Source organism: Bidens hawaiensis, unplaced genomic scaffold (assembly GCF_021521415.1).
Source record: "Bidens hawaiensis isolate Kalapana, Puna unplaced genomic scaffold, B.hawaiensis_p1.1 tig00018424_1, whole genome shotgun sequence".
Classification (NCBI taxonomy): domain Eukaryota; kingdom Viridiplantae; phylum Streptophyta; class Magnoliopsida; order Asterales; family Asteraceae; genus Bidens; species Bidens hawaiensis.
In genome coordinates this window covers 53,600-66,930 of record NW_027492782.1, presented here as the reverse complement: position 1 = coordinate 66,930, position 13,331 = coordinate 53,600, and the positions used below count along the sequence as shown (strand labels likewise).

The 13,331-nt window shown below is 36.5% G+C and overlaps 1 protein-coding gene across 1 annotated transcript; it reads left to right on the top strand.

Annotated features, from left to right (window-relative positions):
- Positions 1-5,886: 5,886 nt before the first annotated feature.
- LOC143556010 (LEAF RUST 10 DISEASE-RESISTANCE LOCUS RECEPTOR-LIKE PROTEIN KINASE-like 2.4) lies at positions 5,887-13,299 on the top strand. Its single transcript, XM_077045448.1, has 5 exons — positions 5,887-6,697; positions 6,866-6,919; positions 7,019-8,020; positions 12,623-12,734; positions 13,227-13,299. Exons 1-5 carry the CDS (start codon positions 5,887-5,889, stop codon positions 13,297-13,299), a joined length of 2,052 nt encoding a protein of 683 aa, XP_076901563.1.
- Positions 13,300-13,331: the final 32 nt, after the last annotated feature.

Genomic DNA, 13,331 nt, shown 5'->3' with positions numbered 1-13,331 from the left:
AAAATTGATCAATTACTCGTGTTTAAGGAAGAAAAACAAAAAACCCTTGATATGAAAAACATCGCGTTGAAGATCAAATACTTGACGGGGTTAAGTACCGCTAGTAATAATTTTAGTAATTTGTTTGGTGCGGTATGTTCTTTGTTAGTATTTTATAAAATTAATGTTTTGTTTGTGTTTTATTGTTTTAGTTTTATTAAATTCGTTATTCAAATATATAACTGTTAGTAAAAGGGAATAACAATGTTTAGTTAATCATTAATGATCTAAAAGTTAATGTCGTGAGTGAAATCATTACACACTTATCTGAATGTGGTTAATGAAACCACTTTGTTTACGTGATAGTAATGTAACGCTATCTTTTTCTTTTTCACTACCAAATAATGAAACCATTACAGCATAACCCCTCAATCAATAGCTCAACTTCATTCCTCTTCGTCAATGGTGGTGAAAATGTGTAATTTCCATGAGAGAACTAAAGACTGGCGTGGTGTGGTCAACGGTGGTGGCATAGTGCCTCACGGAGCTATGTTTGGTGGTAATCTTTCTTAGAGAAGTCAATAGAGCACTAATTCCTTTGGGTGAGTGGATTAGACATGGAGTGGATCTTTACTGAATGGTTTTTGTAATAACCACATTTATTAGTTTTAGGGCATGCTATACAAACATATCCATCCTCGTGTGTGTGTGTATATATATATATACGCGTCACATTATAGGTGTAATATTAATTAAGTGCATTAAAGAATCTTATATAATACAAGTTGTATGATAGGTGGAAATTGACATGTGAACGACGCATTCGTTTGACTTTGTTAATGGTCAAATAAGTCGTTTTTATGTCAATCCAACACATCGATCATACGAGGTGTATGATTTACTTCTCGTACAATCCGTATTACACCTATATATATGACCATTGAACCATACAGACTAGTGATGTCTGGATGGTATGTTAGTGTTGTTTCTTTGCGACAGCTTAATCTTACTTTTTTACACAAAATAAACTCACTACTTATCCTAAAAACCTTGAGATCTTCTTTTACTTTCCTTTATTCGTTTAATGCTAGTTAGCATTATTTATATTTTAACTAATTTATATATCTTTTATATTTAATAAGTTAATTATGAATTCATCTTATTCATAACTTTGGTTGATTTTTAATTTATCTTTCCTAAACATATGCAATGCTGAAAGATATATCATGCCCTATGAAACCGTGCGTAGTGGGACATTTTGTCCACCCAAAATGCCCCCATAGCGCTGGAAACACCACCCCCTTGGACGCTATGGGCTGGTTTGAGGTGGGGGGCGTCTCCTACAAAGCGCCGAAAAGGGAGAAGAAGGGTGACGATGCATATTAGTCGTTGCTTTTCTTTTTAATACAAAAATGGTAAATAAATAATAATGAGGTAATAATTTGAAGGGGCTCAATCCACTACGCCACTTTGTTGTAAAACGCCCTTCTGGTGACTTGATGTCACATGACTTAAAACGCTCCTATAAAGACTTTATCCACTACACACGGTTTGACATACGTTAATACTTATAACATCAATAATTTTACATATAACTATTATTTTAATAAAACTAATTGTGGTCTACGTACCTTTTGTACCTTTTAAGCATTCATGCACAAGGACGATCCAAGTCATGAATCATGAATGTGTTTGTGGACCCCTAAAATATCGCGTTCTCGACACAAACACTTACACCACTTAATAGAAGGAATATATTATTATTATGTTATATTAAACAGTATATATATTTTCTTGTTGACCAAGAATATTTGAGCCAATATTTGGTAAGATATCACTTTTGGAAAGTTAATCGGAGACTTTATATATGGTCTTTTGACTACTTGTTTCTTTTACTTCCATTAGGCATGTACCGTGTACGTGAGCTAATTAATGAATATGAATTCGAACACGTAAACAAATGGATTTTCTTGCTCATGTTCGTATATTAAAAAACTAAACATGTTTGTGTTCGTTTATATACACTCGTTAATATTATAAATGTACGTAAGTAATTGAAAATAAACGAAGAAAAATCAATATGTTCTTCTTTGTTTGTTACTCGATTACCCAAATTACTCAAGGCTTGATTCTAAAGTTTGATTGAGATGGTGGGTTGATCACGCATGATAAGTCAATTTAGTATTACTAATAACTAATAAATAACAAATAAATTTAAATAAATACTCAAATCAATGAACGTAAATGAACACATATAAACAAACGTAAATGAGAAACACAAATGAACGTAGCTTAATGGACGAGCTAGACACGTGTTCACATTTGTCATAGAATAGTAACCAATTTCAAAATTGTTCCAATTAGGTTATTCATGCAAAATTTCGCAAAATCGGGTCACTAACACTTCAAATTGAGCCTCACCGATTTTTTTGTGCGTCAAGAAAGCAATGGAGGATAAGATATGGGGTCGGGATTGACAATATATGTAGTTAAATTTTAAAAATAAAAAAACATTAATTATATTAAAATTTAAAAAAAAAATAAAATTCATGTCGTCACTCAATGTCGACATCCAACGAAAGATAAAAAATATTTTCAATATGAAAAAAAAATAAGAAAAATACTAAAAAATCATGTTAAAACATTTAATTTAATAAAATATGAAAGTTGAGTGACTTAATTGAAACACTTTTTAAACTTAAGTTACTTAATTAAAACACTTTTAAAATTTGGTTACTATTATATGAAATTCCTTTAACTAAAAAAACAAAATCTTTTGTTCATGATAGGGGTGAGCGTTTAGTAAAACCCGACCCGAACGAGCATTACCTGACCCGGACCAAAAACCCGAAACGCAAAAGTTCAAGAACCGAATGTCGGACCCATATGAAGTGGCCGGTCTCGGTTATGTACCGCTTTTTAGAATTTGAGTAATTGGTTAGACCGGGACCGAATTTTGTTGCCCAATTAATCGATTGTAGACTTGATTTGGGTAGTAGTTGGAACAATTGGAATGGAAAACCACAATATTTAAGCAATTGCATAAGATTGAAGGCTGAATTCGATTTATATTTTTGGATGAAAGCCACCATCATACCTCTTAGGTATACTTTTAGGTCTGGCTTTTGTGTGAGTTAACAACAGCAATCGCCCCTTCGGTTTCCTTATTTGTTTCACGGGTTTTTACCCGAACCTGACCCAAGACCGATTTGGCAAAAAAACTAGGATCGAACACAATTGACTAGAATATAGGGTTGGTCTGGCTTCAGGTTTTTTCGGGCTGGTTCTTCAGGTTTTTTCGGTCCGACCCTGATTATGCACACCCCTAATTCATGATCACTTGTTTAGTAAACTGTCACACCCCGACCAAAGGCGGCGGAACATGCCGAGGTGTAACGATTGTCCATAAGCACATGACACTAATTAAAGTGACAGTATTTAATAAACTCATTTCATTTCACAACATCGAAAATGTCACATAACAATTATCCATAAAATAACCATAAACAAGATATCACAAAATATGGCAAATTTGATATTGTACATTTTTACTAATATCCTAAGATCTTTGATGTCGTTTTCTTCACAATCATAAATCAACCAAGATGCAAACTTGCAACATTTCATAAAATAAAGTTTGTCAACACAAAGGTTGGTGAGCAATTCATAAGTTTAATCATATTAGTATATAATAAAGATAGCCACAAAACTTGCATACGAAACAATAAATAAAAGTGATAATTTGGATAAATAGATATCGCTAAACACATTAGCGACACCTAGCTATAAGGGATGCCAAATAGTCTAGGATTTTATAGTTCCACCAACCAAAAGCGATAAACACATAGGCATATAGGCATAGAACACCAAATCAAGCAATTATTTAGGTAAGGTATAAAACTACGTTTGTGGTTTAAGATTCAAATATAAAGCATTTTGTTGAATAAGTATGAAATGTCACTCCCAAAATAAAAGATGGAAAATGGGGTATGAAGTACTCACCTTCAAGTAGTAAACTTGAAAGATGATAATTTGGAGATTTGTCGGAACGACGAGTTTAACGCACAATGCCTAAAAAGAAAAGAAGTCTTGAATTTAGAAAGGTTGTCTTGAAGGTCTTTAAACAAAATGTTGAGAAATGTAAATAATTAAAGTTCAAGGTTTTAAAATGTAACTATTTAAGAATTTATAATAATAACCCTTTAAAAATGTAAGTTTGCTCGAAACCGGGTTAAAGTATCTAACCTTAATATTTACTCAACCTATGTTAAGTAATAAGGTGGATAAAATGCAAGAATGCAAATCCCTTTGGAATAAAGATACTAAAACGGGTTTTTTTTATCGAGTGTTCGGGTTGTCGGTTCGGGTCTTGATAATTGGTCAAACCCAAAGTCAACTTTCCAAAATATTGAATGTTATGAGATAACTCAATAAAATTTAATAAGACTTAACCAAGTATGTAGTTCCATTATTTTAGAACTAACAACGCACGTTAAGCGAGTGTTAGGTTTTGTCGGTCCAAACTTTGTTATGAGATCAAGTTGGATCCAACATTTCCAAGTACTTAAGAAAATATTTAAAAATCAATTTGTAACTATTTTTAAAGAAATATACAAGTCTTGATGGCTAAAAAAACACACTTGTGTGTCTTAAGCGAGTAAGAATCGGTTTGGTTTCTACATGTCCAAACACTAAAGAACTTGTATAATAATGTACAAATAAAAAAAAATACTTTAAGTTTTACAACCAAAAGTAAACAATAAAGTCTTTAAACAAAAGTTCGGTTTTCGGTTCGGATCGTGTTTCGGGTTAAGACCGAGGTAAGATTCTACAAACCCATAACCATAGAATTTGTAAAAATGATTTTAGAAACTTAGATCTAACAATAAGTATGTTTAAACAATTATTTAACAAAATTAGTAACAAAGTTCGGTTTACGGTTTAGAGCTATTTACGGTTAAACCGAAGCATAGACTCTTAAAAACCCATAACCATGGAACTTGTAAACATGACCAACAAACTAAAATAAGCAAGATTAATATGTATGAACAAGTTATATAGATGTATATATATATCAAGGACACGAAGTCCTCCATGAAGCCTTGCCTTATGAGGTCCGAAACCTCACTGACCGGAATCGGAGAAGTAACTACCAAAGGTAAACAAGGGGTGTATATTATATATATGTTGCACAACCATAAACAAGTATTAATAAGGCTACATAAACTAATTAAGATGAAAGACTAAAAACCTTCAAGAACACTTAAGAAGATAACCTTGAATCTTTGATGTTTGAGAGAGTTTTTTTTTTTTTTTGGAGTTGTAGCAAGGGAAAATGAAGAGGAAATGTGGTGTATATATAAGGTAATGTTGGTGGTCAAATATGGGTGTGAGACACAAGAATTTTCATGCAAAATGGATCAAGACAAAAACACAAAACAACAAATAAATAAATAAATAAATAAAAATAAAAATAAAGGTAGGATGTTTTCAAGACCCAACAAGTGTGAAACAATATTGTAACATAAATCCATCATTTTGATTATAACATAAGCTTCGGTTTACATATCAGTTCGGTTTACATAATAAACAAATACAAAAATGAATACAAACAAGACCCGAAATTAACGAATGTCACATTTAAACAAACTAACATAATCAAAACTTTAATTCCCCCAAACCATACGCAAATAGTGCACTAATACTGTTCACATTCCTAACCTCCATCTTTATAACAAATATAATATAATAATATCTTAGCATTAGTCAAATGTTTATAATATATTAAAACATTGACCATTTGAACATCTTTAAGGAAAAAATCTTTAAATCCCATCAACCATTTGTCTTTCTATCACTTTGATTATTATTATTCATTGTACTCAATATAGCTAGCCCAGCCACACCATGAACCCTTATTCTACCCTCTTTGCATTAACAGTTATTCTAATAGCCACCATTCACTTCCCAGCCACCTGGTCCCGAAGAACCGAACCATACAAAGTCTGTGGTCAGTTGGTCCAGTGTGGTAAAACCACACTTCACTACCCATTCTGGGGCTTAACCCGTCCGGCCTACTGTGGCCACCCGGGATTTAAGATAACATGCAAACACAACGTGACCATACTCCATCATAAATCACTAAGCTTCCGAGTCCTTAAAATTAATACCAGCCATCGAACGATCACCATCGCAAGAAACGACCTCTGGAGCACTTATTGTCCTCAGTATCTGTATATCCACAACACCACCTATGACTCGAATCTTTTCAACAACAATAACTTTGATCAGGAAGATGTAACTCTATTTTATGGATGTGATTCCTCCTCGGGTTTGTTGTCGGGTCACAATTTCGGTTGTGGAGTGAATGACACCAAGAATAACAGTTATGTTATTGGAACCAATATGATTAATGTTAGCAACATGATGATCAATGACTCGGTGCAATGCAACACTCAGATTACTGTACCGGTGATTCGGTCTTTGGCTAAACGATTGGCAGAAACAAATGATGAAGTGAGTGATCTAGGATCAGCCTTGAAAGCTGGATTTAATTTGGAGTGGACCGCGAATGATGACGAGTGTGATCAGTGTGTTCAGTCTGGTGGGAGGTGTGGGTCTAATTCGAAACGGTCGGCGCTTTTCGCTTGCTACTTTGCTAATGAGAGTTTTTCCTTAGCATGTGAATGTGACAATGAGAATCAAGACACATGTGAAGGTATATATGCATATACACAATAATATTGTTAAGGTAACTTAATTCTAGATGTGATAATTATTTTACTAATTGATAATAACCAAATTTGACCTATAGTTTAGTGGTTTCAATATATATCATCCGCTATGTAAAATCGAAAATCGCCAAAATAACATTTTGGCTAAACAGGATCCAACGGAGCGGTGCAGAATAACTTTTACAGGAAATGGAAACTTGTAACCGGTAAGAACACTACGCAGAATAATAACTTATTATCTATGAACAATGTATGCATAAGGAAAGCATGGATGCGGCTAACTAATGTTTGAACATCTGGTGTAGGTGTTTCGTGTGGCATCACTGGAATTATGGTCTTGTTGTTTGTGATCATACTCTATCGAGGAAACCGGTTAATGGAAACTCAAAAGGCTGCAAATCATCAAATTGAAATGTTTATAAGGAACTATGGAACTCTGGCCCCGAAAAGATTCAAGTATTCAGAAATCAAGAAAATGACGAACTCCTTTCTTGAGAAACTGGGACAAGGAGGGTATGGAAGCGTTTACAAGGGACAGTTGCCTAACGGACGACTAGTTGCAGTGAAGCTATTGGCTGGAGCTCAAGGAGACGGAGAAGATTTAATTAATGAAGTCGCTAGCATCAGTAAAACTTCGCATATCAATATAGTCACGCTTTTGGGTTTTTGCATTGAAGGGAAGAAAAGAGCACTATTGTATGAGTTCATGCCAAACGGCTCGTTAGATAAGTTTCTACGCGGGGACGGATCGCATTTAGACTGGAACACGTTGTTCCAAATTGCGAAAGGGATTGCACGTGGTCTAGAGTACTTGCACCGAGGTTGTAACACAAGAATCGTGCACTTTGACATAAAGCCACATAACATTCTCCTAGATGAAGAGTTTGTCCCAAAAATATCTGATTTCGGGTTGGCAAAGTTGTGTAAAAGGAAAGAGAGTATTGTGTCTGTAATAGGTGTGAGAGGTACCGCAGGTTACATGGCTCCTGAAGTATTTTGTAGGAGTCTTGGAGGCGCGTCACATAAGTCTGATGTGTATAGTTATGGGATGATGGTTCTTGAGATGACAGGTGCGCATAAACATAATAGTTGTAGCTCAACAAGCACGAGTGAAGACTATTTTCCGGATCGGATATACGAGCAAGTTAATGATGAAGAGGAAGAGGAGTTGGCTAGAAAGATGATGATAGTGAGCCTGTGGTGCATTCAGTCTGATCCATCGGATCGGCCATCTATAGATAAAGTTGTGGAGATGTTGGAAGGAAGCTTTGAATCATTGCAAGTTCCGACTAGGCGTTTTGAGTCATCTTCCACAAGGCTTTTCCGAGACTTCTCTTCCTCGGATTCACAAACAAAAATACAATTCTGAAAAGTATCAATGCCAATTAAAAGGGACTTTAGATGCTAAAATCCATTTCTAATAAATATAGCTCAAGTAACAAATTAATACTTACAATAATAATTATTATAAATATATATATATATATATATATATATATTATGATCCACAAACAATTCCAGATTTTAGTTTATGATTACATCAAAACAGAAGGCAAGCAGGCAACAAGCTGCGCCGCTACCCCTTTTTGAATTGCAAAACCCGATCTTTTAAAAACTACATTTGCGGATCTTGGAATCATAACATTACTATGCATGACCCGTTGGACACAGGTAAGTAACTCCACAGCTTCAAGCGTGAGGAAACCAAAAGTATCAAAAGCAAAAGGAATAAAAACGTGTTGGTTGTCAAGACATGCCTTCTCATGTTTGGTCACCTTGCCTGAAGCAGCTTTTAAAGCAGCTTGACCGGCTGTGAAACCACTACTCCCTAAACCCACCAAAGGGGAAACCCCTGTCAAATCCACACAAGCATGTTTTCCTCCTATCTATCCAAACACCAAAATGTCAGCCGGCCGAAGAGATGATCTTCCCTCCGACGGGTCAGTCAGGAAATTAATACTTTAAACTAGAAATCCATTATGTTTTCTCTTTACAGCCAAAAATCATATGTCAAGTGGTTAACTTAAATGTATGTTCTATAGAAAAAGTTGTTAACATATCATATGTCAAGTGGTTAACTTAAATGTATATTTGTTATGTCATATGTGTTGGACTGTTGTATATGTAAAATTACCATAAAAGGAAGCATTAATAGCATCATCTACATTTTTTCAAAAGGCAATAACATCAATCTACCTAATATTCCAACTACACGAAAAACAATTGATAAAACCAGTTGGCTTGACAACCGAGTTGAACGTCTTTGCATAATCATTACCCTGTGCACAACGAAAGCCCTTTCCAGCAAGCCGAGCTTTATATCGGTCAAGTAAATGATCAACGTGAAATTTGATCCTGTAAATCCACTTATACCCAACAATGATAGCCACAGGAGGGGAAAGCGGGTGGCAACCACATAAGAGGCCAGTGCATCCCTGTCATATTGGTCATTTTGTGGGCAAGAAAATGTAGTAAGTTAAGAGGTGAGTGTGATGTGACATGAAAAATTATAAGATCAAGGAAATGTTTAGGCTGGCAGGAGATGTATACTCAGTTGTTTGAGGCATATCCAAGAAATATAAAAGATACAAAATTTAGGAGAGAGTTTATAGATAGAATACTCCCGAGAAACATACAACTTGATCGTCATTCACGATATAACTAGAAAGACGTTTCAAATACTGCACTTGCGTTACCACTTACGAGGCATAAGAGAACTATAAACACATAACTTCAAAGTAGAGGGGGTAAGGGAAAATTCCCAAAATAGCCCCTTTTAGAGAGAGTCCCTAAAATAGCCCTTTTTTTCTCAAAATTATTTAGAATTTGGACTGTCAAGACGCATCGAAAAAAGATAAAAATAAAGAGGGAGCAGGTCAAATTTCAAACGAAAGTTAAGGAGGAGACGAGATTTGGGGAAATGACGAAGGTAAAGTCCAAATTTTTTTTGAAATCTTAAAGCAAAAAGTTCAAATTTTTCCAAATTTTTTTTTTCAAATACCGTCTTGAGAGACTGTTTTTTTATGCTTTCTACCTTTCCCGTCCATATTTTTAAATTCTTGGAAAAAGAGATTTTGAAATCTCGTCTTGAGATACGAGATTCTACCACCACCACCCACCATTCGTGTAACATCCCGAAATTTCAAAGGTAATATTAATTATATTACTATTTAATAGATGGAAAGTTTGCTCGGGTTATCAGGAAATAAATAACTGAATAGGAGTTGGTATGAGTCGGGCTAGTGTTGGGTAATGGATGTGGGTTGTGGACTTGGGTTAATTGTGATAGGTTAAATGAGAATGGGATTTCAGGGATATAAATACCCCCAAAATCCCAAAATATCTCATTTTCTCACCAAACTCCACACACACTCCACACACTCCTCAAAACACACACATTCTAACCGATCAAGATTCGAAGCCGAGACCCGAGATTTTGTTGATAGATCTGAGTTGGTAAGGTAAGAACAAATCCAACAAAGCTAATATTACTGAAAATGGTTAGGATTGGATGGGTTAACCGGACCCGAAACCCAAACTGCCCAAATCGGACCCCTAAAACGTCGATTTTAGGCCGATTTGATGGTTGGGATTTGTAGGCGCCGATCATACGATTCCGTGGGTACCAAAATCGAGTTATTTGGCTAAGAAACGAAGGAGTTATGGGCAAACAGATCTGCAGCGCGACAACTTCGCCTGCAAGATTAAGTTCGCCTGATGAACTTCGCCTTCAAGCGTAACTTCGCCTTCAAGCGTAACTTCGCCTAAGGATAACTTCGCCTACGGCCAAGTTCGCCTAAGGATAACTTCGCCTGAAGCCAAGTTCGCCTAAGGATAACTTCGCCTGAAGCCAAGTTCGCCTAAGGTTTAACTTCGCCTGAAGCCAAGTTCGCCTAAGTTTTAACTTCGCCTGAAGCCAAGTTCGCCCGAGGTTTAACTTCGCCTGAAGTGAAGTTCGTTTTGAAAATAAATTAAAAACCTAATGGAAAATGTGTTAAGGCAGTTATCGAAAATAAAATTTTTCCAAGCTGACCTGGCAGCTTAACCCCAGCCAGGGGCTCTGCCCCTTGGACCCCGCTAGGGGCTGCCGCCCCTAGAACCCCGCTGCCAGGGGCGCTGCCCCCGGACCCCCGTTCGTTGTGGGTCATATATAGATAGAAATACAAAACGAGTAGTAGTAGTTAATTGATATGTGTAAATATTATACAGTTAGCCGAGCCCAGTTAAAGAAAGGAATTACGATCAACGGCGAGCGTAACAGGACCCAGGTGAGTTTCTAGCCCCATTTATGTGCTATGTTTTCGGGGCTGTGTGCATACTCGATATGTTTGTTAATACACTTATCCTAAGAGATAAGTGTATGCCTTATGTGAATGATATGATATGTAGGAATGATTGCTTGATGGTACGTAAACGATCTTCGGATATTGCACGTACTGTCAGGTTGTAACGCTATGTGTAAGGTAAGTATGTTATGTAAGTGTATGTGCATGAACACGACAGAGATAATAGAAGAAAGAAATGATAACGTATGGTTGTATGGTTACGAAAAGGGTACCGAGCCCTAATAATACTCGAGGAATGTAGGGCGTAATGCTCTTTATAACTTAAGATATGAAAGTAAGTTAATACAAAAGAAAGTAAGAAAGCATGGAAGTAAGAAAGTATGAATGAAAGGATATAATTTTATGTGTATGTCGTGTATGGTATTTGTGATAGATACGATTGATTGCTTGACGGTACGTGAACGATCTTCGGATATTGCACGTATCGCCAAGGATAGTGATTGCCAAGTGGTTGATAGTGTGTATGAATGTTGTGATGTGGCTTGCTCACTACGTAAATACTAAACTAATATGAGTGTGACCAAGGCAGGTTGAGGTAGAGTGTGTTAGAGGTAGCAGGAGTCTAGTAAGGGTGTTAGTGGCATAGCGTGAGTGCGTGATAGGGAAATCCTATACGTGCCTTCGTTATTAAGTGGCATAGCGTGAGTGCGTGATAGGGAAAGCCTATACGTGCCTTCGTTATTAAGTGGCATAGCGTGAGTACGTGGTAGGGAAAGCCTATACGTGCCTTCGTTATTAAGTGGCATAGCGTGAGTGCGTGATAGGGAAATCCTATACGTGCCTTCGTTATTAAGTGGCATAGCGTGAGTGCGTGATAGGGAAAGCCTATACGTGCCTTCGTTATTAAGTGGCATAGCGTGAGTACGTGGTAGGGAAAGCCTATACGTGCCTTCGTTATTAAGTGGCATAGCGTGAGTGCGTGATAGGGAAAGCCTATACGTGCCTTCGTTATTAAGTGGCATAGCGTGAGTGCGTGATAGGGAAATCCTATACGTGCCTTCGTTATTAAGTGGCATAGCGTGAGTGCGTGATAGGGAAAGCCTATACGTGCCTTTGTAATTAAGTGGCTAAGCTGTAGGGGTAATTAAGTGGTTAAACAGTGGCATGTTAGACAGTGGACTATGTGTCTTCGGATACGTATATATTGTATGAAGTGGTTGTATGATAAGTTGCTTGATTAACTAGAACTCACTCAGCGTAGCTGACTTTTAGTATGCACGCAGGTGAGCTGATTATAGAGTTAGCATGAGGATGACACACGGCATGGATTGAACGGCTGGCATCTGAAGAAAGAAGTAAAGATGTTTTAAATATAAAGTTTTGTGTTATGGTATCAAAGAAAAGATTTAATGTTTTGTAACAAATGATTGATGTTTTATATTCCGCGAAAAGTTTTAATAAACTCTGATTTGAAGGACTGTGTTTATGAGTAAATCCGACGCTAAAGTAGGGCTACCGGGTTCGGGGCCTTACAATTCGCCTTCTACCACCACCACCATCCACCCCCACCACCCACCCACTGTCCGCCACCACCATCCGTCACCACCACCCATCGTCCTCCACCACCACCGACTTCTCCATCATCATCATCATCATCTTCACCTTCTTCATCTTCATCTTCATCTTCATCTTCATCTTACCGTCAGGTGGTAGACGGTGGTGGTGGTGACGGACGGTGGGTGGTGGGGGGCGGATGGTGGTGGTGGTAGAAGGCGAACGGTGGGTGGTGGTGGTGGTGGTGGTAGAATCTCGTCTCTCAAGACGAGATTTCAAAATCTCTTTTTCCAAGAATTTAAAAATATGGACGGGAAATATAGAAAACATAAAAAACAGTCTCTCAAGACGGTATTTGAGAAAAAAAAGTTTTGAAAAAATTTGAACTTTTTGCTTCAAGATTTCAAAAAAAATTTGGACTTTACCTTCGTCATTTCCCCAAATCTCGTCTCCTCCTTAACTTTCGTTCGAAATTTGGCATGCTCCCTCTTTATTTTTATCTTTTCTCGATGCGTCTTAACAGCCCAAATTCTAAAATATTTTAAAGAAAAAAAAGACTATTTTGAAGAGTCTATCTTCTCTAAAAGAGAGTTATTTTGAAAATTTTCCGAAGCAGGTAATATTTGCACAAAATATTATCAAAATTCTTAATCGATAACTCCTTTATCATTAGATCAATTAGGCAGGGGAAGACTCTATTTTCTCAAAAATCCGAACCCAAAATATTTCATTTGGCACCGTCATAAATCATAATATCTTCTTCTGCTTATTATTGCTT